The sequence below is a fragment of the Eptatretus burgeri genome, chromosome 8, assembly GCF_056783735.1.
Source record: "Eptatretus burgeri isolate ZD-2024b chromosome 8, Ebu_testis_v1, whole genome shotgun sequence".
NCBI classification, from domain to species: Eukaryota; Metazoa; Chordata; class Myxini; order Myxiniformes; family Myxinidae; genus Eptatretus; species Eptatretus burgeri.
In genome coordinates this window covers 72,068,560-72,096,193 of record NC_140968.1, presented here as the reverse complement: position 1 = coordinate 72,096,193, position 27,634 = coordinate 72,068,560, and the positions used below count along the sequence as shown (strand labels likewise).

At 40.6% G+C, this 27,634-nt stretch overlaps 1 protein-coding gene across 1 annotated transcript in view; it reads right to left on the bottom strand.

Moving 5' to 3' along the window:
* The window catches only part of LOC147022025 (uncharacterized), a 233,652-nt gene extending 206,580 nt beyond the window's left edge, over window positions 1-27,072 (bottom strand). Inside the window, exons 1-4 of the mRNA XM_085892576.1 lie at window positions 26,846-27,072; window positions 14,433-14,612; window positions 13,105-13,121; window positions 12,895-12,927 (exon numbers count right to left, since the gene is read on the bottom strand). Of these exons, the coding sequence (XP_085748702.1) occupies window positions 12,895-12,927; window positions 13,105-13,121; window positions 14,433-14,612; window positions 26,846-26,933 (318 nt within the window). The 5' untranslated portion in view covers window positions 26,934-27,072. The remainder of the gene's footprint in view (window positions 1-12,894; window positions 12,928-13,104; window positions 13,122-14,432; window positions 14,613-26,845) is intronic.
* Between the last annotated feature and the right edge of the window lie 562 nt (window positions 27,073-27,634).

Below are 27,634 nucleotides of genomic sequence, written 5' to 3'. Positions count from 1 at the left end.
TATTAGCATTGAACTACAGTGTTGTTACTAAAAAAAACAAAACAACGAACAAAAAACAGCCTTTTGCCAACTCTTTTATTTGTTTTCTTTATGATATTAACTCGACTCATCATACAAAAGCAGCATGCGATAAGTCAGTGGCCCGGTTAAAGAACAGTCAACAAGAATTAAAAAGTTAAAACTTTCTCTTCAGGCTGGAGTTTCAACAAAAACAATTAATAAACGCAAGCTTTTTTGATGCGATCCTTTTGCAAGAATTACAAAATGGCGAACTAAACATCTAACCTTGTTAAAATATCACCACGACTGAAGATTGACGGTGGTTATGCATTCACCCCTGTTGATTACAGTACTTGGCAAAATTTTACCAAGTATGTTGGTCTGTAGCATGTTTGGCTCCTTTGTCACACAATTCTTGTCCACAGTTTTGAAGCATTCATTCTGAAATGTTTTGTGTATGTCGGTGTCCAGTGAAGGTCAGTGACGCACATTTTTGGTCAGGATCCAGAACCGGATACTATAATTTTTTAAGTGATCCTTTATCACTGAGAGATTGGGCCAAAAACACTATACTGCATAGTATGATACTGTTGCGGTTTTATAAACCGCATGCCGAGATTGAAACGCACAAAGCACGTAGACTTTTAGAACAGTCATCTCCGTAATGTACGTTAAGGCCCGGTCACACCTTGACGTTTTAGCCAACGTATGCCGATTTTTGAATTTTTTTTCTAAAACGCTAGCACACGTTGAATACGTTATGGGTAAGTTTTGATCACATTGAGAGCACGCTGAAAAACACTGCCATACGTCGTTGTACGCTGGCTTTAAACGTTGTACTTTTTGGTTGTCCTCAAATTTTTTCATGCTTGAAATTTCACGACGTATGCCGGCGTATGACTCACACGTTCCGCTACGCTGGCCACAAGTTGTATGCACGGTCTGCGATCGTTGACAGACGTCAACACATGCTACTTGTAAGTTAATCATAAGTTGAGACACGCCGAGGTAATGTTTAGCGTACCCGAAACTTATTTCTAACCTATGATTAACGTGTTGTTGGCACGTTACGCGATCGTTGCCACACATCGACAGACGTTACTTTTAAGTTACTCATAGGCTGAAAGACGTCGGTATAATGGATCGTCCTTGCGTCAGCGTCCACGGCCACGGCCAGGACACTTATTTGCAGCATTCTTCAAACTTTTCTTCGGCATGACGAGGATGTTCACACTTCGATGTCTAGCTTGGCTATGATTCCAATTGTCCATCGGCAGCGTCTATTTAAAATAGTCGAGTTTGAGCGTTTTAACACGTTCAGAAGAAACGCTTCAAATTTCCAAACCCCAGCGTCAAAAAACAAAGGCGAGTGACAGCAATTTAAATCGTTCATTGTAAACAATGAAAATAGCAGAGTGGTGCCGTTTAAAAGTCGTTGAGTGTAAAAAAATCCAATTGTTGAGCGCAAGCGTCTACTTTCAATAGTGGAGATGCAGCCATTTAAATCGTTGAGTGGCAGCCTATGTACCTACCCGTGGACACGCGGACGCAAGGACGATCCATCATAACCCACACCCTCCCCCTCACACTCACCTACTACTGCCAACATGAACAAACTACTACTAATACTAATACTAATACTAATACTGATACTGATACTGTTACTGCTGACATGGACATTGACTCAAAAAGGACTCAAAAACACTGTTCGGTTCCCCTTTTATGAGCAGCATTTTTATATACCAATTCCCAAAACCGCTGGGAACACGTCTTTATATGGCAGTTGTAAGCTGGAAACACGTTAATTTTTTTTTTTTTGTCGACCGGAAGACGTCATTGGAATACGTCTACATACGTCGATGTGTGTTGGGACTACGTAAAGAATTGGTTCAAAGCACGTCAAACATAAGTTAGAAATAAGTTTCGCGTAAAAAAGACATTACCGCGACGTGTTTCGACTTATGAGTAGCTTATAAGTAGCCTTTGTGGACGTGTGTAAGCGTCTACATATCGTGTGTAAAACTTATCCCCATCGCATGCGGAACGTGTGTCATACGCCTAGTACGTCGTAAAATTTTGAACATGTTTAAAATTTCTTGACGTACTCTACTTACTACGACGTATGATAGCGTACTTTAGCGTTGTACTCACGTATACCAAACTTACTCATACCGTATTTGACGTGCCCCCAACGTTTTAGACACATTTTTCTTAGGTCGGCATACGCTGGCAAGATCGCCAAGGTGTGACCGCGATGTTGTCACTTCCATTTCTATGGCAGTTATGATTCGAATCGTTGTGCGTCAGCCTTTTAATAGGCTATGTCACGACATCGTCGGCGATGCGTGCAACGTGCTGTGCTGAAGTTAGACTATCGTTGGGCATCGGTTGTGTAGGCCGACAACAGGTTCAGCATTCGTTGGTATAAGTTATCTATAACACAACGAAACGTTCTGTGTCCATTACTAATATGTTATGCATACGACCAACTCGTTATGAATACGTCCGAATCTTAAAAAAAAAAACATCAAAAGTTCAACGTCAGCCAGCGTTTTACATACATTTTAATACGTTGCCATCGCTGGCTAAAACGTCAGGGTGTGACCGGGCCTTTAAGAATAGCACCTTCCCTGTAAGGGTTATTATGTAATTAAATGCGTTGGGTTGGGTAGCCAGCACCACCTCTTAACCCTTTAGGATAATGGCACCATCAGTGTGGAATGATGTGTGCCATGACTGCTGTCATCATGTTGGGAAAGCGTTGTTTCACTGCCATGGCTGTTCAGGGTATGCGAATAACACCAGAGTTCTGGAACCTTCGCCGAAGGCTTTTGAAGCGCATGCGAAATTACCATTTATTGTTTAAATCCCCACATAGTCCTTGTTTGTCTGTTCGTCTGTATGGACGTCTACCCTGTAATGTAATTTATTGCTGTCTTCCCCTGTACTGTATTTCGTTTCCCTCTAATCCCCGTTCATTCCCCTCCACCTGAACACGACTGGTAAATGGGCGAGAACACAACATAGCCTCGCTGCAATGATTGCCCCCATCCTGTGGCTTTGTGCCGTGGACATTTTTGGACGTGCGAGTTTCGTCCCGGGTGCATGGAGGTGGAAGGGATTTCCACATGTTAAGTGCAGAGCTCCGCTCCTGACGACAACTGGAAGGGCCAAATGAGTGCATATCCATGGGCAGCAGAATGGGTGGGGCTGTGGGGGAATCCCCCAATGGCTGGCGTGGGGCCAGCTCATAAGATCCGACGTGGCCCAATAGCTGGTCCCAGGCCGCCTCGGAAGATCTGAAATGCGGCTCTTTGGCCCCGGCTGCCTTTGGGACTATAAAGCTGTGCTCAATGCACTGGTTCTATCTCTCTCAGTTCTGGTCGTCGCACTCACTCTCAATCGCTCCCTCGCTCTCTCTCTCTCTGCCCTGATCCTCACACTCGTTCTCTTTCTATCCTGGTCATCGTACTCATTCTCTCTCTGCCCTGGTCCTCACACTCGTTCTCTCTCTGCCCTGGTCCTCACACTCGTTCTCTTTCTGTCCTGGTCATCACACTCGTTCTCTCTCTGCCCTGGTCATCTCCCTGACTTTCTTCCCTGGTTCCAAACGCTTTGTTTCGCTGTCAGAGATCTGCGGCACTCGTGGCTGTCAGCTGGCTGCTCCCATCAGAGCTCTTATACCCTCGGTTGTGGAGTGCAGTGTCAGGACCATTCTGGAGAGCAGTAACAAGCTGGGGAGGGTGACGGTTACATCCATATCGGTAGGTTGAGGCCACCCTGCCCTTCTTAAATTGTCTCCGTGTGTGTGTGTGTGTGTGTGTGTGTGTGTGTGTGTGTGTGTGTGTGTGTGTGTGTGTGTGTGTGTGTGTGTGTGTGTGTGTGTGACTGGATGGGTACCCTGTCTTGTTATCCGGTAGGTAAGGTAGTTTGAGCTAATTCTGAAACTTGTGCATTTTCTCTCCTTTTAATAAATACACACCTTGATTGCTTTTCATTGCATTTCCCCTTTTCCTGCCCGGGCTGCCCCTTTGACTCTATTAAAACCCTTGAGTTCCCTTCCCTCCTTCCCATACCCCACATTGCTTATTGCAACTAAATTATTCCTGTTGAATTATATTATCAATCTGCCCATGGTTGTCGTTTCTTCCACTGGTCGAGCAATTTCCATACATAGATGAGCTGGGAGATTATAATTCCCCAACTCATTGGCTCTCACATCAGTCCAGCGTTGTGCTAGCGGTAAGCTCGGCCGCCTTAATCAAGATAAGAGCAGAACAATGCTGAGGGTGCGATTGCCCAATAAGGAGACTACGTGTACCTCAGTTAAACGGTAGTCAGACGAAGGACACTGGGTCACGTGTTTAAATTGTTGGCTTTCGCAGTCGATTAGCGAGCCGCCATGACGTGGACTTATTCCTATGCGACGACCTCGATTCCTGGTGAGTCCGGGGAGAACCGGGGAGCCCCCCACCCTTGTCCGCAACAATATCTCAAAAAGTTAAAGATGGTTTCAGACAAAACTTTGGAGACAGATTGGGTGTGTGACAAGGTTGAATCAATTTCATGTTGGTTAAGGCCCTGTCACACCTTGACGTTTTAGCCAGCGTATGGCAAGGTCTCAAAATGTATGTAAAACGCTGGCGTACGCTGAACTATTAATGTTTTTTTTTAAGTTTTGGGCATATAATAACGTGTTGGACGTATGCATAACGTATTAGTAATGTACACAGAACGTTTTAATCACATATAGATAACTTATACCAACGAATGCTGAGCGTGTTGTCGTCGTTCACAACCTATGCCCAACGATAGTCTAACTTATGCATAGCGCGACAGCGTATCGCCAACGATCACGTGGTGTAGGCTATTCATAGGCCCAACACGATTAGGCTCGACGATTCAAATCATAACCGCACTAGACATCGAAGTGTGAAGCCGCTGTCACACCTTGACGTTTTAGCCGCGTATGCCAACGTATGAAAAATTTGCCGAACCAAGCTGGCACACGTCGAATACGTTATGGGTAAGTTTTGTATACGTTAAGAGCACGCTGGCATACGTCGTCATACACCGAGTACGTCGAGAAATTTTCAGCATGTTGAAAATTTCTCGACGTACTCGACGTATGACACACATTCCGCGTACGCTGGCATAAGTTGTAGGCACGCTACGCAATCATTGACACACGTCGACATACGTTACTTGTACGTTACTCATAAGTCGAAACACGTCAATGTAATCTTTAGCGTCAGTGTTCCAGACTCCCTGGTTTTTATCTTGCCAAAACGAAGTTTTTGCAAGATATGTTAGTCAGCTTGTACGTTTTTTTATTTTTTTTTTATTTTGTTTGTCTCTAATCACGTATAAAAAATTCTGCAGAGCACAGTTATCATTTGGAAATTTTTGTAACTTCGCATATCAGAGGCCTATAGAGGTCCCTTTCAGCGCATAAAATTTTGAAGGTCAAGGTCAAAGGTCAAGGTCACTTTGTCGCAAATCAGGGGAGTCGACAAAACCCTTATTTTTTGAGCAATTTTGATCGGATAGTCTTCAAACTTCATGGGAATATAGTTCATGGTCTGGCGCTCAGCTGATTAATTTTTGGTGGCGATTGGCCTTGACCTTCATGGTTAGAGCCTCAGGTCAAACATATTTGACCCCAAGGTCAAATTTTCAAGTTTTAGGAACCATATCGTGTAGTACCTCAAATTGAACACCTCAATGAGTGCTTTCTAGATATGTCAAGCTTGAGACATTATGACGTCATTTGGTGACGTTATGAGGCAAACGCATATTTTTCATGGTTACTCTGTAGAACGATTCTCATCGGAATCTCTCGTAGGCAGATATTCCTCAAGGAGTCGCTCCTGGTGGATAGCAGCTCTGTTCACCTCAGTGTGACCTTAAAGAAGTCACACGTGGTCACCTTTTGGCAAGATACGCGTCACCCTGCGAGTGACATTGGTTTGTTTTTTTGTTTGATTTTTTCTTCGGTCTGATGGTGATGTTGACACTTCGATTTCTAGTGCGGTTATGATTTAAATTGTTGAGCGGCAGCCTATTAATTATATTATATTATAACCGCACTAGAAATTGAAGTGTTAACATCACCGTCATACCGAAGAAACCCCCCCCCCCAAAAAAAACTCGGGAGTTTGGAACACTGACGCTAACCATTACATTGACGTGTTTCGACTTATGAGTAACGTACAAGTAACGTGTGTTGACGTGTGTCAACGATTGCGTAACGTGCCTACAACACGTTACTCATAGGTTAGAAATAAGTTTCGGGTACGCTAAAAATTACCTCGACGTTCTTTGACTTATGAGTAACTTACAAGTAACGTGTGTCGACATGTGTCAACGATCACGTAACATGCCTACAACTTATGGCCAGCATTATGCGGAACGTGTGAGTCATACGCTAGCATACGTCGAAAAATTTCAACCATGGAAAATTTGCCTAACACCTCGGTGTACTACGACGTATGCCAGCATACAAAGACGTATGCCAGCGCACTACGACGTATGCCAGCGTGCTCTTAACGTATACAAACTTACCCATAACGTATTCGACGTATGCCAGTGTTTTAGCCAAATTTTGCATACGTCAGGCATACGCTGACTAAATCGTCAAGGTGTGACAGGGCCTTAAAGATCCGAATCCGGATCCAGATATGATAATTTTTTTTAATTTTGTGAATGATTTTTCACCATTGGGAGACGGGCATAAAAGCGATATCTAGCACGATATCTCAAAAAGGTGTGGACGAATTCGGACAAAACTTTGTGGAAAAGTTGGGTGTGTGACAAGGTTGAATCAATTTCATGTTAGTGAACATCTGAATCCGAACACTTGAATTCCAAAAGTGATTATTCACCATTGAGAGAAAGGGCTGAAGACGATATATTTTTGACAAGGTTGAATCACTTTCATGACTGATAAAGATCCGAATCCAGATCCGGATATTTCAAAACTCTTCAAAATGCAAATCAAAATTCTTCAAGTGGGGATCTCAAAAAGTTAGGGACGGATTTTGACAAAACTTGGTGGCTTGTTCTTGTCACCCACCCAACTCATCCAATTAGATGATGATTAAGGTCCAGATGCAGATTTTGATTAAGGTCCTATCAGTGGGATAAAAAGCATAAACTGTTCAGCCTGGTGGTGGTATGCATTCCACTGAGTGCCATTATAATTATTTATACTTTTATGACAGGCCATGATCTATCCTATACCCACCGAAACACCTCACGAAACGTCTGTAAAGTTGTGTAAACATGCCACGTCAGTGGTCCTTTTACGTCACTTTTGGGATATTTGTGTTGATGGTAACATTTGTGACGAAATACTGCAAATGATTAAAATGCAATATTAATTGATTGTAGGTGTATTTCCCTGAACAATTTGCCCATCATGCCATTTCATGAAGGAAAGGCATAAAAGATGTACCTGACAGGAGCTTGGAGAAAGGTAAAGACATAGGCTATTCGTAGAAATGGAAAGAGGATAAAAATTTGTATTGCAATGGAGATCAGCGAGATGTTGCCATCTAGTGTCTAATCTTTCAAATGACTAATAGCTGAGGATTCAGTTAAGAATCTTGAAAATGTTACTATTTTAGCTCTGGCAAAGTCTGGCACAGACCATGAGAGGTTGTTGTACATTTGCCTCTTCAAACCAGACACAAAGTGCTTTGGTGACTATGTTTAGGTAATATTAACAAATCTTCTTCTTGCGTATGGCACCTTGGCTGCTGGGTAGCTATCATTTCGTTGGGATGCAACGATGCCGCTGATGCTGTGCCCCTATACCAGTACACTGGTACCCATTTTGCCAACCTCAGAAGGATGATATGTTGAGTCAACCCCACCTGGTGTTAATTCAGCAGCCAACAGGGCTCAAACTTAGGACCCCAAGATCCTAAGCCAGCCACCCTAACCACTTAGCCAACACCAGGCAAGATTAACAAATCAATCATCACCTAAGTGCTACCCAAATAATGGAAGCATGGGGCAACTTAAAGTTGGGGAAAGGGAGTAAAATAGGAAAATTAACATTGACAAAAGGAAAGGAAGGCAGTAGGGGAGTGTGGGGAGAATGGGATGTGTGGAGAATGCATACAGTATAACATCAACTATCTGGAAAACATTAAGCCAAATCAATGGACTTCAACCAAACTAAGTCGAAATAAATATATAAGTGAAATCCCTTTGTAACAAGCTGTGGCAAACCACTCACTGCAAATGATCATTGAATACTCAATTACATTACTCATGAGTACTCATCCTTGGTATGTTCAGTTGCCTGCAAAAAGTATTCACCTCCTACCAATAATGCCACATTTACATGAATTACGAATTATGTAGAAAACATTTTTCGAAATTAACTATTTTATTCATAACTGAAGAGATGAAACTAAACACTGTTATAGCGGAAGGAGGTTACATGTCAGGAACACCTGCACAAAACAAGTACAAATCAAAATTCACTGGAACTTTGTAAAAGTATTCAGCCCCTTAGTTCAGTACTTGGTTAAGCCTGGTGTTGGCTTAGTGGTTAGGGTGGTGGCTTGGGATCCCAGGGTCCTGATTTCAAGCCCCGTTGGCTGCTGAATTAACACCAGGGGGTTGACTCAGCCTGTCATCCTTCCGAGGTCGGTGAAATGAGTACCAGTGTACTGGTCCCGGTGTATGCCCCGGTTAGAATAGGTGTACCATATCCCTGTGTGTCGTAAGAGGTGACCAGGGTTGGCGTCAGGAAGGGCATCTGGCCATAAAACATTGCCTCAAGAAAAAGCCCAACCCCTGCACAGCAGGGGGAAATGGCTGTAAAAACGGTCATTTTTTTTTTATATAGTTCAGTACTTGGTTGAAGCACCTCTTGCAGCAATGACTGCTTTGAGTCGTTTTGGGTTGTCTCCACCAGCTTTGCACAGTGCAATGGTTAAATCTTTGCCCATTCTTTACGTGAACATTGCTGTAGTTCTGCCAAGTTTGATGGGTATCGTCGATGGACTGCAATCTTCAAGTCTCGCCATAAATGTTCAATTGGGTCCAAGTCAGGATTTTGACTGGGCCACTCAAGAACATTTATTCTCTTCTGATTCAGCCACTCCTTTGTTGCTTTAGCGTTGTGCTTTGGATCATTGTCCTGCTGAAATGTAAATCTCCCAGTTTCCGATTCATGGCTGACTCAAGCAGGTTTCATCAAGGGTTCTCCTGTGCTTGGCACTGTCCATTGTCCCTTCTATCCTGACAAGCTTGCCAGTCCCTGCTGATGAAAAGCAGCCCCATAACATGATGCTGCCACCACCATGCTTGACAGTCGAGATGGTGTTGACTGGGTGATGTGCAGTTTAAAGCTTGCACCAGATGTAATGCTTTTTAATTTAGACCAAGAAGTTCAATTTTTGTCTCGTCTGGCCATAAAATGTTTCTCGACATACCGACAGTATCATTAATATGCTTTGTCACAAACTCCATACAAGCTTTTCAATGTATCTTTTTCAGTAATGACTTCTTTCTTTCCACCTGTCCATGTAGACTAGATTTGTGAAGGTTACAATATCTTGTTCTTCTTCTTCTTGCATTATGGCAGCTTGGCTGTCAGGTAGCCATCGATCATTTTGTTGGGGCACAACTATGATGCTGATGCTGTGCCTCTATACCAGTACACTGGAACTCATTTTGCCGAGCTCAGAAAGATGATATGCTGAGTCAACCCCACCTGGTGTTAATTCAGCAGCCAACAGGGCTTGAACTCAGGACCCTAAGATCGGAAGCCAGCCACCCTAACCACTAAGCCAACACCCAGCTTGTACGATATTGTTGCTTGATGAACACTGACCCCCATCTCAGACATAGAGCCTTGCAGATCTTTCAAAGTCATTGCTGGATTTACAGTGACATCCCGAATCAGTTTCCTGCTTGTCCGGCTGCTGAGTTTTGATGGGTGACCTCATCTGGGTAGAGCCTGGGTGGTATGATAAGTCTTCTGCTTCTAAATGATGGTATTCACCATACTCAAAGGGATAATGAGTGACTGAAATCTTCTTATAACCCTCTCCTGATCGGTGCTTCTTCACCAGTCTGTCTGACTTCTTTGGAAAGCTCCCAAGTCTTCATGTTTGCCTTGTTGGTTGACCAAGTGAGTTACACTTTAAAATTCCTTACATAAGTGGGGGAGATTAATTATTAAATTAAACCATTGATGACATACAATTGAAACCTATTATATTACTTTGTAATCTTGCAAACAAATAATTTTCTCCTGAAGTAATTTATGATAAATTAGGCAATGGGGTTGAATACTTGTGTAACTAAGAATCATCTGATTTTCTCTGTTAATTTAACTCATTCACATTTTATCTGCATTTTTTGGTTTTATCACCTTGGAGTGGTTTGTGAAGACTATATATATTAAGTTTGATTTGAAAGCATTATGACAAAAGCGCAGGTGGCATCAAAATGTGAAAACTTTGGAAGGGAGGGGGTGAATACTTTTACAGGCCACTGTATTTTATTAGCCCTCATTGGACTTGGTCTGAAACATGGACTTATAGATTTGGTCTCTATTTTCGTGTCTGTGCGTGCGTCCGCAACTATATCTCGGACATGTGTTGATCAATTATATTCGCACTTGGCACAAAGACAACACCTGATGGTATACATATGCACGTCATTTTTTTCGACATCAGATCCAAGATGGCCAACTGATGGCCATTTTAGTTGTAAAAAAACCCCGATGTTGAACACATCCTCAACCATTTCTCGGACATGCATTCACTGATCTTCAAACATTATGACAAAAGCTGTAATCAATGTAATGATGGCTTACATAAGCACGTCATTTGTTTTTGAGATTAGGTCCAACATGGCCGACTGGTGGCAATTTTGTAACCTAAATGTGTCCCCAACCATTTCTCAGATATGCATGGTCCAATTTTGTTCAAACTTGGCACAAGCACAGTACGTGATGGCATACACGTACCCCTCACTTTATTTAGCAATCTAATCAAAGATGGCCAATTGGTAGACTGGCAGCCATTTTAGTTGTACATAAATATTGGCTAGCCTTTTAACTCCACACAGCAAATTTACTAAAACAACGCGGGCTATGATATTTTGTCTTTTTTTTTACTTGTTTTTTTTATTATCTTTGTGAACATAAAACTTTGTTAAATATGAACTGGCTGTTATATCTGTTACCAGGGAAAATAAAATAGCCACTGCTTCCCTCAATGAGGTCTGATTAAAGAGTTATTTCTGTCTCGAGAAATGTAAATTGGAATTCTGGCATTATGTCAATACAATGTCAGAGCCTGACCAGTAAATGCTGGTTTTCACAGGAAGTGATGCACATAGATTGTTACAACATGTTTATGATTACCTTTGAAGTTCTCAACTATAGGGTGCATCCCAAATATTTGTAACCCCATACCCCTATGGAGTTACAAATATTTGGTAGGGGTAACAAACAGCAACTGTACGCATGGAACTAACTTTTGATCATGTCATCAATACTACTTTTCCTTTGACCTGAAATAGTGCATTACTTTCGCAATAATATAAGAAGTTCAGTGCACATTTTTCTCCAAGAGCTGATTTGTCGTGTGGTGGTAAAACGCTATAATTTCAATCAATGGCAATTTTATCTGAAATCAGAACAATGCATCACCCACCATACACAACCAAACTTATGATGGAATTATTGGTGGAAAGGGGGAATTAATTGTTACACCATCCCCCCTATTCACCAGGTTTGGCTCTGAGAAACTTAGTCTTGACTGTTTAGCAACCCGAAAGATTTGCTTCACAATCTGTCTTTGGAATTGCTATTTATCAGTGGTTTAAACCCAAAGCATCAGAACAGCGTTAATAAATTTGATGAAAAATATTTTCCTGGTAAATTGCCATTGAATCAATTAATCAATACAAGTGGCATGCACTCTTTTTGGAATTACCACAAGTTAATAGAAGTAGATATCAAAAATATAGCAATCCTTATTGGATGTTAATGTATTAATGGTTAAATACCAACAACACAATGATCATTGTGGTATAGTTGTCATGTGTTTGTTGTTTAACCATGCATACTTGAAAATACAATAAAGATTGCCATATCCTTAAATATAACTTTACCATGTGACCACATCACTGTAACATTATAGTTAAGGAAGAAAGAAACAGTATATCAAAACAATATGCCTGCTTGTATATACCGCTCATCTGAATATCGATGCACTGCTACAGTTTTTCAAGAGGATACTGACAAAGACATAAAAGTCTTTGAGAGTTTATTTTGCAGTAAATGTAACAGTGAGTTACAGTAAAAGACATGTAAACATACTAACAATTAATTTTTTTTTCCTCCTTTAAATTAATTTGTTTTCTTTCATTTGTGTGTACATACAATTAAAAGAATGGCAACATATTATTATGTTTTTGCATTTGCTCCGTGATGTTCGCAATCATCCTGCATGCCGACAGAATCCTGACACATACCTAAATATCAGGCCTCTACCTGCATATCATGGTATATGTTGTGCTTGTATGGACTGTATACTATTTAAGTCTGTGAGTGCCACTGGCTACAAAGATTGCACAGTAAAGTGAATATTTTGCACAGAGAAACAAAATTGTGTGAAAAAGTGACTTTTGCAGCTTTGTTCTGTTGTTTTTTTTTACTTAATACTTTGGGAGTTATATGTGAGTGGAAAGGAATTTTGGTTTGTGTCTAATACTGTTGCAAATTTAATGCTGGAATTTTTGAGATTACCATGTAGATTTCAAGGTTTCATCAAAGATACAGTCACTAATTCACCACAGGTAAAGTCATTCTTTCTAACCTGTGATGGTGTAACATGCTGATTTTCCTCATGTAATTACCTGTGGAGGTACACCATGATCTCCCTTCTCACCCTGTGGGATTGAAAGTAGAATTAAAGAAGGATACTTTTATTCCAGCACTTTTATGAAGTATGAAATTGCTAAACAGAAACAAAACTTTCATTTGTACGTTAGGTATTAAGTTCACACATCGTGTTTAATCAATAGTATCCCTATTCGGGTAATGGAGTAAAGTTTGATGAATCTCACCTTGATTCCTTGTGTATCTGCAAAATGAACATATTTTCAGTTCAATGCAAACATAACATTTTAAAGTTAAAAATTATCTCAATTATGTTGAAGTGACTTCGTTTTTGGCATTTAGCTTGCTATGGAACTAAGTCTCGCTCACACTAAGAACAATCAGAAATCATAGTTATTGTACCATACTAATCACCAACCGATACTGACCAGGCAGGAAAAATTATAGGGTTATGGTTGCATATAAAAATTGGTTCACGAAAAAAAAATTTTTAACATAAATTTATAAATTATCTTTGTCCACTGTTGAGTAATTATTCAGGTCACATCGCAACTATTATTTCAGATTGTTGTTGACAAATGTAAATGTTAGTGAAAGATCATTTGTATGTTTTTGTCAGAAATAGCTTAAACCAGCAAAAACCCAGGAAAATTATATTTTGACAACATTTCCTGCCCGGTCAGTATGAGTAGATATTGGTCGGTATTTAGTAGGATCCTCTATGGTTTCATAGCAGTATAATGAGGTTGCTCTGTTGATTGATTATCATGAGATGATTGACTAACAGGATATCATGAGACTCTAATTTCCCTTACTTCATGTCCTTTTCCATTTCTAATGGTATTTTCATCAATCTCTCCATTGCTTAAGCAGAGGTTTAAACACAAAAGCACAACAAAGATTTTTTTTTAAATAAACAAAAGAAAGACATATAATAGTCATTTTGCTGCAGATGAAAAAAAATAATAATAATAAAAAAATAAAATAAAAAAAAAATAATCGCTATTTGCAAAATGTACATTAGAACAAAAACAGATTCTGCTTAATTAAAAATAATAAATTTAAAAACAAAATCATGAAACTAGAGAGTTTGCAGAATACACTATTTAAGAGCTGAGAGTGGCCATACATAATTTTTACAACAATAATCTGAGAGCTGATTAATAAATCAGTGGGTTAACATTGTATAACTTTTAAAGAATGATTATATATTAGTGAAAATTTGAAATTGTAAACATTTATGTTGAAAAATAATAGTTTTGTCACACAGATGATACAAATCTTAACTAATCTTCACCTTTTATGATTGCCAATATTATTTCCAATCTTGTCGAAAATATATTCAAACATGAAAAAAATGATCAAACATGAAAAAAATTATGATGCCACCAACTGGCAAATATATATCGAGGAATTTCTAATTAATTTCAATATGGTCTTTAAAGCAATTTAATCAAAACAGAGGAATTAGAAACAATGTAAAATTAACCAGTTGATGTGACTTTAAAAAGGTTGTAAAAATCAAGTTTCAAAAAACTGATAAGTGAGATCTCACATTGAACAGTGCAGACAGGGCAGCATTCACCCTCAGGATAGATGGGGTTGGGGCAGGTGATGGCTGAACATGTTATCTTTTCACATATAATAGTTCCTTTGTCACAGATACATATCTGACAAGGATGGGGTTTCCAGACACTGCGGTCTGCATACATAATACCATCCTGATCACAGCCAACTGTAGGGAGTGGAAGGGAAGTATAATCAGAATACAGTATCACAACTGTAACTACAGTAAAATGTTTCATGTAAATGTGATGAAGTCAAGTAAGACACAACTTTCCCAGTTTTTATGATGTCACAATCTCACTTCAGTTTACATTTTAATTTACAAGTAAAGTTGTGCTGGGTAAGATGTTCAAAAAATGCATGCTTCATCATCATCATCATCATCATCATCATCATCATCATCATCATCATCATCATCATCATCATCTACCATGTTCTATAAAGCCAGGTCACCACTTTGACATGGAATACTCAACTGATAATGCAGGAAATTGGAATTTAGCCTGGAGTTTTATTTTATTATCAACACCACAGGGGAAGGCTCGAGCCAAAAACCAATAAGAGCCCCCTCTGAAAAAGCAAAGAAAGAAGTTGGTAAAAAAAAAAAAAGTGACAATTAAGTTAGATCTAGATGATTGATTTCTGACTTGAATTGCTGCAAGTTGATAAAGTCAGGAACACGCTGCTGGGGAGGCTGTACCAAAGAGAGACAGTGCGTGGGAAGGAGAAGGAAAAACAATTGATACAGAGGGAAGGGAGGGTAATGAAGAAAGGGCAACGAGTACAAGCTAGATGGCTGTTATGAACAGAGTGAAAAGGAGGAAGAACAGAAATACAGCATATTTGACAGTCCTGGGAGAAGAGGCACAGGGAAGAGACTGTTAAACAGTGGGTCAAAGGTTGGAGATGGCTAGGCAATGTAGTATTGTTAATCAATCAGGCAGCCTTGGCTTGGTTGTGATCCAGAATACTGATGACTGATGGTGGAGCACCACCATAAACATGGAAGCAGTATTCCATCATCATCTTGTCAAGAGCAGTATTCCATCGGTCTGACTTGGGGTTTGTAGAGGGTGAGTTGCCAATGGGGTTGAAGTATTCGCTTGCTCTGAAGAGGAAACCAAATTTCTTGGAGGCTGAATTAGCAATATTAAATTTGTGAGATTGCCAGGAAAGATTGCCAGAGATGGTTACACCGAGAATAATAATAGAGGAGGACTGCTGGAGTTGAGAGCTGAACATGAGAAAATGAGGACCATGTGGCTGTGTTGATCTTGCTGGATTTAAGGAGAGTTTGAATCTTGTATTGATTGAAAGATGAGGTTGTCAGAGCCCCATTGGAAGATGAGATTGAGATCACAATTTATGAAGGCAACAGTTGAGAGGTGATCGGTATCAGGGGACTGGGAGAAGATGCACTGAAATTTATAACTGCTTATATTATAAGATTTATAACTTGTAATATAAGCAGGAGGAGTTCTATTGATGTCATGCACAGAGTAGTGTTGGCTGTAACCTGAGAGGCAAAGGTGTTGGCTTTGGATTTAGAAGAGCTGGAGATGGAGCTGTCAGGGTTGTTAAGAGAAGGACAAGAAGACTCACAGAAGTAGTTGGAGATGCACTTGACCAAAGCCCAGAAGGATTGCCTGTTGCTAGGGAGAGAAGAGAGCTTGTCAGAGGTCTGCTGGGTAAAGGTGACTTTGGCTGTGGATATGATGCACTTGCAATTGTTGTGGGTATGCACATAAGCTATGTGACTATGATCTGAAAATGAAGCTGTCCAGGCTTTGAAGAGGTGGTTTTTAAACGAGACAGGGAAAACAATGATGGGAGAATCACTTGGCGAGTGAGGTTTCTCCACATTTGGATGAGTGGTGTATATGAAGAGACCGACTAAGAAAGATGATTTCAGTTATTTGGCCTGCTACAATGGAAGGATCAGTCGAGAAGTTGGAGTCTTGCCAGGGGTAGTCTGCAAAAAATTAGCATAGGTCATCTCAGTTGATAGACTCATAATGCCAAATGATGTAGGTGGTAGACTAAGAATACTGATACTGCTTGACAAGAAGGTCCAGTGGGTGCAGCAACAAGGATATTACTGTAAGGATGAGGTTTGGAAGTGAGAAAAAGATCCAGTGTTGGATTCATTCGAGGAGCAGTCAGAAATGTGGGTGTGTTCAGAGATGAGTTGACAGAGGTTATTGAGGAGAGTGAAGGCTTTCGTTTCAATCCGAGTCTCGTCAATGTGGTTAGAGTAAAAAAAGCCAGGAGGAGGTGTGGATGTTGAAATCCCCAAGAATAATATGATTTCAGAAGATGGAGAGGATTGTTGTATTTGGTCAACACAGGTAGTGAGGTGGTCAAATAGCTGCACGTAATTGTTAGAGTTGGGTGAGTAGTAGAGGCAGCATATTGAGGAGGTAGACCTTGAACCTCATTACCTGTGTTATGTACTGAGATTGAGGAGGGAGACTTTGAAATGAGGAGGAGGGAAAGGTCAAAATAGGGAAGGTGAACAACAAAGATATGGAAGCGGACCGAGGCGCATACCACCAGCTTTGGAGCAGAAACTGTGGTACATGATGTAGTCGGGGTACTGAAGGTGGATGGTAGAGATTGGTTCAGCAATCCGAGTCCGAGTAAAGAACAGGAGATCTGGTCTAGATTATTGCAACAGATGGTGGGAAGTTGAGGTTGGAACCAAGACCTTATATTTTGGCAGAGGAGAGATTGGATTGACTTGAGCAGGACGGGGATGCTGCATATTATTTATTGTTCAACAGTAGAATCTTGATAATTTTTATTGTCATGCATCATGAGTGAAACAAAATGAAAAGAGAGGGCGAGTTGCTTCAAGGGACTCTGCAGCCAAACAAGAAGCATTCTAGGTGGCATGTTCGGTGCAAACTATTGTGGCCTCAGAAGAGCCTCCCAGAATCCCATTCTTTGTGCAGCTTCAGTCACGAGCAAGCAGAGAAGGAGACCCAAGATGGTGCGCCAGATGATGAGGCAGCCTCCCAAGCTGCTCCACCTGGGTTGGGGCACCTAGCTTTCTGGAAGCAAGTCTGTGGGAACACTGACATCAACGGTAAACTCCAGCAGGCATTGCGGAATGAGAAACAGAACCGTAAGCAGAAATGACTCTCATCTGGCAGTTTGCCTGCCCCCAAGAGCTTACAACAGAGCCAAAGTACTGCTAAAGGCTCACAAGAGACAGGTGGTGGTAATGCCCTGAGAGGCTGTGTGCAGTCTACCACTGAAGAGTGCCGGCGATAGCTCGTCTACTCTTCACAAAAGACACTGTGGGATCTTTAATGCACAGCAACTTATGCTGGCAGATGGAACACCCAGTTCAATATCCATCCAGGGGAGCACACACACTGATGAATCACCCTGCCTGCGAAACACCAGGATAACAGTTTATAACTGGGCCAAAATTAAAACCCAGGCTCAACAGCTTAGAGGCGAGTGTACATACCTCTAGACCATTGTGCGAGCAATCATTTCTTATGAATGAATTTCTTATGAATTTGTAGCCAATGTACAAATTAATACAGTAGATGGGATTTGAATCCGAGGTCAGAGCATCACGAGTTGTGGGTTGAGAAGGTAATACCACATGAAGATTATGGACTAACCTTTTCTCCCAGAAATAACTTTAGGCACCATCTCCAAAATGATGACTTTCAGAAAGGTGCCCAAAAATAATCAATAATTATCAATGATCTTGCTGACTGGAAAATCTTCTTTATCTCTTTGCTGATGACTCCACCCTCTGCCATACCATCTGTCATCCCTCAGATCGGCAAGCAGCAGCCTCTTCATTCTCTTCAGATCTGGATAAAATCAAAAACTGGTCCAACATGTGGAACATGTCTTTCAATCCGGACAAATCTCACACCCTCACCATGTCTCTCCGAAATGACCATCTGGAACCCCACCCACCCCCCTCAACAATCCTCTTGAGCAAGTCCTTTCATTGAAACTTTTGAACATCCTCCGTCATGCAAAGTCCTTCCTTGGCACACCTGAGCTCCTGACCACATATAAAGCTTTCATCAGCAGCCTGTTTGAGTACTGCTCTCCCCTCTGGGTTGGTGCTCCCATCTCTCTCCTTTCTCGGCTTCATGCTGTGGAAACCAAGGCATTTAGGATCATTGGTATCTTTCGCGATGAGGCTGAGTCTTTGGGTCTCTCACTGCATCACCAAAGGCAGGTCAGTGGTCTTTCTGTCTTCTACCATCTCCTCTCTGACCTCCCCCCCCCCCCCCGCTCTGTCTGCAATCTGTCCTGCCCAAATATCCGAAGGGTGCTCAAGGTCCGCCATCAACCCCCTTCTGGTAAAAGCACCAAATCAAGAATCACTGCTCACCTTCATTCTTTCATTCCCCTTTTTTCCCACCTTTGGAACAAACTCCCACTCTCTTCAATCCCACTCTTCCCTCTAGGTCTTCAAAATAGCTGTTCACCACCATCTCTTATCTTCCTCCATCCAAAACCATGATCTTTTCTACCCCTGTTAATCCACCCCAAACCACCTACTTCATATTCCCTGCTTTCCTTCCTGAAAGTCCCTGTAGTGTCCATTTTGTTTACCCCGTGTACCCTGCCCCATCCCTCTCCCTTCCAGAAATCTCCTCATGTGTCCATTCCCCACTGTTTTGTGTTTCTCTCTCCTGTCCCTCTTGTCTCCTGCTCCCCTTGTTATACGTTCTGTGTGTTCGCTCTTATACGAGCATTGACATTGTAAATATTTTTTAAAACGACATTGTTACACAATTTTACTTATAATACATCTTTAAGTCCTGAAGCTGGGTATTGCGCAGAAGTTCATGATATGTACCTGATGGCACTCAACTGGACATCTCACGATTAGTCTAAACATCTCAGAACACTTACTGATGTTGGCTATTTAACTGTTTTACCTTAGCAAAACACCTGTCATTGCCCGCTGAATAAATTGACATGCCAAACCAACTTTGTGAACTCTCACCACATATGGCTTGATGAAACCAAGCATTTAATTTAATATTTACAAGTGGAACATTTCCAAATTGTACACACAAATGCTGGAATTTTTCACACCTTACATATTTTCCATCCCTCTCTAACCACTCCTACTTTACTGTACTCGATCATTTCTCTCCTCCCTCCTATCCTTAATATAAGTGTCAATCTCTTCCCACTCTCCATCCCTTCCCCACTCGCATATTTTTGTATGCAAAGTCAAGGACTTACTTCTTCTTCTTGTGTATGGCATCTTGGCTGCCGGGTAGCTACCATTTTGTTGGGGCGTGACTATGCTCTTGATGCTATACAAGTACACTGGTACTCATTTTGCCGACCTCGGAAGGATGACAGGCTGAGTCAACCCCACATCATGTTAATTCAGCGGCCAACGACGCTCAAACTCAGGAGCCGAAGATCCCAAGACAGCCACCCAAACCACGAAGCCAACACCAGGCTGAAAGACTTACGGATGTTGCTGAAAAATATCTAAACAGATGTCGATGAAACATTGAGATTTCTTTGTATCAGTCATCGCTGCAATTTAGGTGCATAATGGTTAGAGGGTAGCATCTCAGTCTGGGAGGTCCTTGGTTCGATTCTGCCCCTGATTGAGTCATACCAAAAACTTTTCAATTGTCCATGCTGCTTCCTCACTTGACAATCAGCGTTTAGAAGATAGAGACAAGGACAAACACCATAAGATGGGATCTATTGAGAGGAGGAAATTTCTCTGTACATGCGGTACTGAGTGCAGAGAGAAAAGCAAGGTCATAAAGATAGCATCACACAAAATGCATGGGGTAAGTTACATGACTTCCCCCAAGCTTAGTGGCTGTGACTGTCTGAATTCAAAGGTGTTGCCTCGTGTATTTGTCTGCACGTGTGTGTTGTGTTGCAGCTGCTCCACAAGATTTAGACCCTGTAAAAAATAAAACTGCAGTAGTTATAGACTTCCACAACCACCCTTTACCATGTTGTGGAATGTCGGCCGAGGCCCTCAATTTCTTTCTTCCGCCCGCACTTTTTCACCTATATTCGCTTTTAAATTTGTTTTCTCCACAACTGCTCAAGCGATTAACACAAAACGCTCAACATAGGAGCGCTTACTGATGGAGTGTTTTTATGCCTCCGCTGATGAAGTTGCCAGAGGCATTACGTTTTCGGGTTGTCTGTCCGTCCATGCTAATTTTCTGTTTTCCCTGCAACCACTTATCCGATTGACACAAAATTTTCATCATAGGTGTGACTACTGATGTGGAATGTTTTAATGATAATTATGTCATAGGTCACATGGTGTGGCAGCCATGTTGGAAAAAGTAAAACTTTGGACCTCTGTATCTCCAAAACCTCTCCATGGAAAAAAAAATTGAAACTTGACAAATGTGAAATACTCCCAATGTGAACAAATTGTGATTTTTTTGTTGTTGTTGATGTCATAGGTGGTTTCGTTATGACGTCATAAAAACATACATCAAATGCTTTATCTGATCAGTATGAACATTTTTGAGGGTCGTCTCGGGATAAATTGGATGGTGGTAAAAAAAAAATTGATGACGTCAGTCACATGGCTTGGCACCCAAATTGTTAACAAAAAAACCTTCAAAAATCTTCTTCTTCGAAATGGCTGAACAGATCGAGGCAAAAAACTTTATTGGTATGATCACCTATCCATGAGGAGCAAAAACTTCTCCACCTATGACATCATAGGTCACATGGTTTGGCAGCTATGATTTTTTTAAGAATAAACCTTTAAAATTTTTCTTCTCCAGAACGGCTTTACAGATCGAGGGAAAAATTCACGCACATGCTCCCCAAGCCTTGGGGGCATCAGGGTGTTCACTAAAAAAAAATACATGAGGTCATATGGTCTGGCAGCCATATTGAATTCAATAGAAATCTTTTTTTAAATTATTTCTCCTGAACTGCTTAATCAATCGATGTGAAACTTCAGTTATGATCAAGTAGTCATGGGGAATATATGTTTTAAATTTCAACCTGATCAGACACATGGTCTGGCAGCCAGAATTATTTAATATATTGAATCAGGGTTCAGGGATTTAAATCAAACTTGGTACAAGTATGTCTAATGATGTAATAATGTAGGCGGAGGCATATCTGGCAACGTCACAAGGTCGAAAAGTGTCGTTCTACTTCAAACAAAGTAACATAATGATTGGATGGAAAATGTGGCTGGCGTTCCAAAATGTCTGATTTTATTGTAGGAATGGGTTACAGGGCGTTTCACGTATCTATACTATAAGAGACATGTTTGTCTGTCTAACTGCCTGTCTGTCTGTCTGTGTCGCTATTTTTCTCAGAGATTGCTGAACAGATCTCAAACGTACAGAGGTTGATCAGTGCATGGTAGCGAGTGTTTTAGGAACATTAATTTTTTTAAATTTTGAAGAAAAAAAAGTTTTTTTTAGTCACCTTATATAGTATCAGAGCATTTGTTGCTATGTCAAAGGGAAGTGTTTTCGATCCCACCTCCCCCCACCCACAAAAATAGAAACAAACAAAATAGGATTTCTTCAAAATGCCAACAGGATTATAACAGCTCCGGGCAATGCTGGGTACCCCTGCTGGTCAAGAATAAATGGCCTCTACCTCGCTTCGCTCAGCCTCGGCTGAATAAAACTTTAAATTCTTCCCCACTGTAAACTTGACCAAAAACAGCCTCTCTATAACCTTTCTGCTGCTGCTTTTATCACTTCATATTGTGGATAAACAAGGAATCCAGGACCTCTAACTGAAGTGAAAATGGTCGATTGTAGAAATAAATAATTGCATTGAGCCTCAAGCCAGAGGCTATAGTGGTCTCTCCAGGCATTTCTGGCTTTTGCCAATCTGGCATCCAGCCCTCTATGCTAACATCTCTGAGTTTGGCATCAAAGTCCATCTTGACACTTGGCTTGCAGATTTCCTTGAGGCAGATGGGCAATGTATTGCTTTTGATTATATATTTTCCATTGAACTTCTGATGAAATGTACTTCTTACAGCTGCAAAATAGTACTATCATTCTCAATTTTGGAAACAATAGTACTATTCTTGATATGCATACACAACCCCTTTTTGTCCTTGGAAAAAATGTTTTACACCACTTCACGGAAGATTGCACTCAATGTCAAAGAAACCCTCAATTCAGTAACAAACAGGCAGTAGTTGGATTCTGTCTGAACCAGAAAATGCGACAAACTGGCCGACTACCTACAGCAGGATAAAGAACTTGGGGGAAAGTCAAAAATTCATACTTTGTTCCTGCAGAATGACTGCTTTGATAATTTTTCAATTTAATCGTTTTCTGATTTAACTCTGCAATAAGTACAGTCTCCAGAGCTGTTGTTTATTTTATAAACTTCTTCATATTCGTGCAACATTTTGCGTCAGACATAATAGTGCGGATCTTTTAACATTGGCTCAAAGAATAATGGTCAACAATGATGATCGCAAATGTGGAGTATAATAATTGAAAATAGTGCCTTGTGAGGTGGTATTTTCAATGTGCCAGGTGGTATCATGTATTTTGTGTATCAGTTGGTCGGTGATAACACTTCATGTTCATTGTATGTGCGTTATCCTCAGGTGTGATCACACGATCATGTGATGCAAAGCACCTATATTCCACTGTGCTTCACACACCTGTGATCCAAAAAAAAAGTTTGCCTTTGTTGGGTGTCCCTGATTGTGCAGAAATTATGTTTTTGGCTCAAACTTTTAGGAAAAGGGAAACACTTTTTTGATTCTCCTCTTACTTTGAGGCTAATGTGGACGTGCACATTTGAGCATTGTCACAATCACAATAATGTGTGGCAGCATTCGTAGGGGGTGACTCTTTAATGTGCATCCATCCATCGTGGTTTCATTACCCTTCCTTTTAAAATGTGCTGTAAAACTCGTGCGCTGGTAGGATAGCCTTGAGGTACGCATACTCGTCTATGAGCTGTCTAGCCTGAGTTCACATATCGGTCCAGCTATAAACTGACACTGGTGTTTTGCAGGTAGGGCGAGGCATCAAAACATGGACATTAAATTGGGCATTCTATCTGCTTGCAATAATTTGGTGGATGTTAAATATCCCACAATATCCCTGGCGAAGAGTAAGCAAGGTATTGCCGGCACCCTGATTAAATTTCAAGTTCTTGCCCTGACTACTGGGAAGTCAATGGCAACCCATCCAACATAACCCATACCAAGAAACTGCTTTGGCAGCACCAACACTCTTTAAAGAGTATGGAAAAGTGATTGATTGATTGATTGATTGATAAAACTAGAGTGCTTGAGGTGAGGAAGAGCCATTAGAGTTCGTTCAAAGTCCTTTTCCAAAAGATCACATGTTATACACTTGAGCATTCCATGATGGCACCACATTCCAACCAAATATGCAACCAAAAGTCAAACAGCTCAATGTATATATGCTAAGCAACACGATTATGTCTGTTTATAGCTCATTTGTGTTTCGGAACTATGAACTATCTTTTGCATTGTAAATTTTTGTTTCCATGAGAAGTCAATGCTATTCTCTATGCCATATCTTATAAAGCATTTTGTTTGTGCCTTTGCCAGTGCATGCACAGCATTGGACCACGTGGAACTTATAAACATACGCCATGTGTTTGACACATGTACAACCAGGGTGGAGTTTCTTAAAACTGCCCTAAATACGTTTTCATCCAAAGACGTCTATTTATTCCTTTTCCTGCATCTGTTTAACATGTGTGTTCTGTCAATTACAGCAATAAGGCCGACTGTATCTTCCATTATATTTGTGCTGTGAGTAAATGGAATTATATCTCTTATTGGCTTTACAAGTGATCCAGTTACTGTGCATGATGCAATACACGTGCATTATGCATTGTGCACAATGAAGTAGAAAATAATATAATGAATACGGTGAAGTTCATGATTGAGAGAATGCACGGTCATTCAACACTATACCGAGATTGCAATGAAATTAAATGGCATATTGTTTGGCAAAGAATTTTGAAAAAAATGTAATAATATAATGGCGATTACATTATATTCAATCATAATCCACGATATACTCTCCGCCATAAAAATCAAACATGTAGAATTGATAATGTCGTTGAAGGACTGTTCGAGCATTCATTCCATGGACCTTTTTGGCATGAGGGATGTGCAGAACACACGATTGCAAGTTTCACATATCAAAATTGTCTCATGCAATAATTGTTCAGCACGTGCAACTCATGCACCCTTAGGTTTTTAGAGGTGTCATGTGGCATTCTGAGAAAAGTCGAAAAAGCTAATCCTTCCGAGACACCAGAATTTGGATCATCCAAGAAACATAATGATTACATTCTTCAACGACAAGGGCACTCAGTAGAGTGCATACCTTCGCCATGCAACGCCTGATCCAGTGGAACATATCGGGGCCAAATTTTTTTTTTTTGAAATATTATGCTATATATCGTTTTTGGCCCTATCTCTCAATGGTGAAGAATCACGAAAAAACAATTCTCGGATCTGGTTTCAGATCTTCACCAAAATTGAATCAATTCGTCCTTGTCACACACCCAATGTGTCCACCAAGTTTCGTTTGAATCCGTCCACAACCTTTTGAGATATCCTGCACACAAACAAACAGACAAACAAACAGACAGACGGGTGAAAACGTAACCTCCTCTCCCCTTTGGTGGTAGAGGTAATAATCCATTAAAACGCTGCGTCTGACAGAAAATGAGAGGAATCGAATCATTGAACACCTTCAAGCATGGTCTTCGATTAGCGATGTTGCATGGCTCTTCAACATGACGAGAGGAATTTTTTATGACCTCAGAATACGTTATCAAGCCACTGGATCGACAAGGGATATGCCAAGAAGTGGACGTCTCTGGGTAACGACTCCCGCTCAGGACCGATACATTCGCACGACCCATCCAAGCAATTGCTTTCAAACTTCCAGAGTACTGTAAACACACTGGACCTCAATGAGGTGGACATACCCTGTATTGAGATTGTTACTTCCACGTTCAATCCCAATATAAAAACATTTACCACGACGCAGCATTCCGTGATTTGGTCCAAATGAAATGGATATTGCATTATTGAGCATTTATCTCTGACAGAAGTTTGCACCTCATATGTTCCATTATGTCGTAGAAATAAATCGATCAACAACAACAATCATAAGTTCTGTTTTTATGGTGGAGAGTATATAATTATTCCTATTATTTGATACATATTAAAGTAAAACAAAAATTAGAGATGAAGGTGAGCAATCATTTATGTCATTATAGTAATACTGTCCATCATACATGAGAATTGAATTACACATGTATCATTTATTCAAGCCATACTTTCAGATAGCCACCAATACTGAAGTGTTTTTTTTTTATAGACAGTTGTTGTATATGCAGTTTTGTGTCAGGAATGCACATCATTGTCTCTTAATTACTTCATAACTTATGATTTTTCTCAATAAGTCATGCAATTCTGAAACATGGGATGCGCACTACAAGGTCAGTTGCACTCATTGTTCAATCCCATTCAACGTTTCAAAAACAATGGTAGTGAAAGAGAGTAACTCACCTAATTATTCACCTAATTGCAAATAAAGCGGTCATGTTAAACACGAAATGCTCCAGCATGAAATTGCCACAGTATTAATTTGATTTGATGCACCGTACTCTTTACTGAGCGCTGATGTTGCCGAAGGAGTTTATTGGCGATGGTTATACTAGGTGGTTTGCCATTGCCTTCCCAGTGTTGTTTTGTCTGTGCTCTATCCTTTTAAATGCTGAGCATCAAGCAAGGAAGCAGCACATACCGTTTTCAGTCTTTGGTATGATTTGGCCGGGATTCAAACCAGCGACCTCCCAGACTCAAGAATGGATGGTCCAACCATTACACCACAGAGTCTGTTTTTAAACATTTTCATTAACTCATTTCCGGAGATAACATTTTTCAGCAAATTGCATTCGTAAAATTTATGATTGTAATGGTATAAATATTGGACACATTTGGAATAAGATAGCCAACATATAAGCGAAATGTTTTGAGAAGAAAAAGTCTACTTTCTTCACAATTCATAATTTATTTTCAGCACATAATAAACTGGAGTTTAACTTTCAGCTGTTTCATCCAAGTATATAAATTATCACAAGGCTTGATCAGTAAGTCCAGGACCTAACATTAAAGTACAGTATAACAATAAGAATGATAATTTATTTACGAGGATAAACGTATTTTAAAAGGATTAGACGAGAAAGCAAATTATGCCATAATTGTTGCAAGACCTTTACAGAAGGATACGAAACTACATTATAATGAACTATTGACTTTTGCATCGGGCCACAGACATACGAAAAATCAGTCTTGTATTTCATCTCGTGACTCGTCATATTGTTGAAATGAAGAAGATATTGACTTACGGCTTTCTTGTTGAGCATGAACCAATACAAACTGAATCTTTACAATGGCGAGCAGAAGAAACAAATTTATATCCAAAATGGAGAACATGTTGAAAATATATCCTTTTTCTCTGGGGTTAAATCTTCACTCCTGAAAACATATTCCCATGGCGTACTTCTCGTTTCAGAAAAGGAAAGCAAAAAATAAAAAGGAAGAAGAATAGTAGGATACAGAAAGAACCCCACACACCCCACAGCCCACATTCCCCCCAGCTATAGTTCATCTTGGCAACGCATCGTTTATGTTACGGACCGCCTCTCTAAACTTTGAATGGTTGGTAACTCGACAAGGTTATTTCTTCCTCTTTGCAAAAGATTTGCAAGCGTAAATAAAATGAGCATTTTTTTCCCCTTCTCTCTGGTTCTAAGTAAGCCTGGTGTTGGCTTAGTAGTTAGGGCGGCTGGCTTGGGATCCTAAGGTCCTAAGTTCAAGTCCTGTCGGCTGCTGAATTAACACCAGGGGGTTGACTCAGCCTGTCATCCTTCCGAGGTCGGCGAAATGAGTACCAGTGTACTGGTCCCGGTGTATGCCCCTGTTAGAATAGGTGTACCATATCCCTGTGTGTCGTAAGAGGCGACCAGGGTTGGCGTCAGGAAGGGCATCCAGCCATAAAACATTGCCTCAATAAAAGCAAACCCCTGCACAGCAGGGAAAAATGGCTGTAAAAATGGCTTTTTTATGTTGTTTTTTTTCTCTGGTTCTCAGTCTGGAGTATAAAACATAACTAATTGGCATTATTGTTACTGAAC